Raw genomic sequence first — 1,276 nt, 5'->3', positions numbered from 1 at the left:
AAACATCCTTGGAAATCCCCTCTTGGTCTCTGACAAAAGCTCTGCTGGTTTTCTGTCACCATCAGTGGCCTTCTGTAGGCTCAAAGCCTGGATTCTTAGCCTCACAGAAGTGTCCAGAATTGGCAAATATCCACAGACATCTATAGGAGTAGCTGCAGACGTTAGCTCACCCCTGGAAGAATCTCCCCTCTCTGAATAGCAAGCTGGCCCCAAGCCTCAGCCGTTCTCCACTCCTTTCAAATACAGCTGATGTTTTCTGACTTTGCTTTCTGGCTTTTGTTGTTGTTAGTGGAAACCTTGGTCTGCTGCAAGCTGCTCCAACTCACCCAAGAGTGGATATTCAATTTAGCGATGGACTAAGGAAATAAGTAAAAGTGAAACTATCTTTGAGAAAGTCCTCAGAAAAACTGTTATCAGAAAAGTCTCTTGGTCCTCCAACCCTGCGGCAATTATTTAATATCTGTTTGTCAAAAGCCAGAATTACAACATAAAGCTCTAACTGGCTTTTAGAAGTGATTCATGAATCAAGGTTACATCTCTGAAAATATAGACAAGGTGTTCTCATAAGCTGAGCAGAAAAGGTGGGTTTTCTAGACAGAAAAGGTCTGAAGAAAGCAGAAAAGGGGAAGAGAAAGCGGATTGGTTGTTTCAAAGCTACTATAGTCTTCTACCCTGCGTGAGTATCCGTTCCCAGCCCCCAGCGGATGTCTGAACCTAAGGATAGTGCCGAACTCTATATATGCCACGTTTTTTCCTATGCATACACACCTATGATAAAGTTTAATGTATCATTAGGCACAGTAAGAGATTAGCGATAATAACTAAACTTCAACAGTTCCTTTATTTGCCACAGCGCAGGGCAGAGCGCCTGGGCAGCAGGCAGCTCTCCACGACACTGTGGTTCCCAGTAGTGACAGCGCCAGCGCCGCGAGAACAGTGCCAGGCAAGGGGGCGGGCATTCGCGGAAGCTGCCTGCTTTCACCCGGAGGCCACGTCCCTGGTGAGACTCTGGAGAGCGCGTTTTGAGGGTCCAGCCCAGGCCAAGGAGCAAGGTGTGGGGACGCACCGGCCGTGGGAGGGCAAGACCCTCGCCCGCGGGCAACGCGTCTTCCCGCAATGCCCCTGTCCTCTTCCAAGGCTTCTGGAGAAACGTAAGCCGGATTCGATTTCTCCGACACTGGGCAAAGTGGGCCGGTGGGCAACGCGGTATGGGGAGGCCCCCGAGGCCTGAGCGTGGAGCCCCTTCTGCAACTCCCCCGGACCCAGGCCTGGGTGC

At 50.6% G+C, this 1,276-nt stretch overlaps 1 protein-coding gene across 3 annotated transcripts in view; it reads left to right on the top strand.

Moving 5' to 3' along the window:
• Positions 1-909: 909 nt before the first annotated feature.
• The window catches only part of NUB1 (negative regulator of ubiquitin like proteins 1), a 33,557-nt gene continuing 33,190 nt past the window's right edge, over positions 910-1,276 (top strand). For all 3 annotated transcript variants that reach the window (XM_003792035.3, XM_023514427.1, XM_023514426.1), the window contains exon 1: positions 910-1,151. In XM_003792035.3, the coding sequence (XP_003792083.2) occupies positions 1,117-1,151 (35 nt within the window). In that variant the 5' untranslated portion in view covers positions 910-1,116. The remainder of the gene's footprint in view (positions 1,152-1,276) is intronic.

This window comes from Otolemur garnettii, unplaced genomic scaffold (assembly GCF_000181295.1).
Source record: "Otolemur garnettii isolate 467f Iridium unplaced genomic scaffold, OtoGar3 scaffold00053, whole genome shotgun sequence".
In the NCBI taxonomy this organism is placed as follows: Eukaryota; Metazoa; Chordata; class Mammalia; order Primates; family Galagidae; genus Otolemur; species Otolemur garnettii.
Note: the sequence above shows the minus strand (reverse complement) of the source record. Positions and strands in the feature narration are given on the sequence as shown.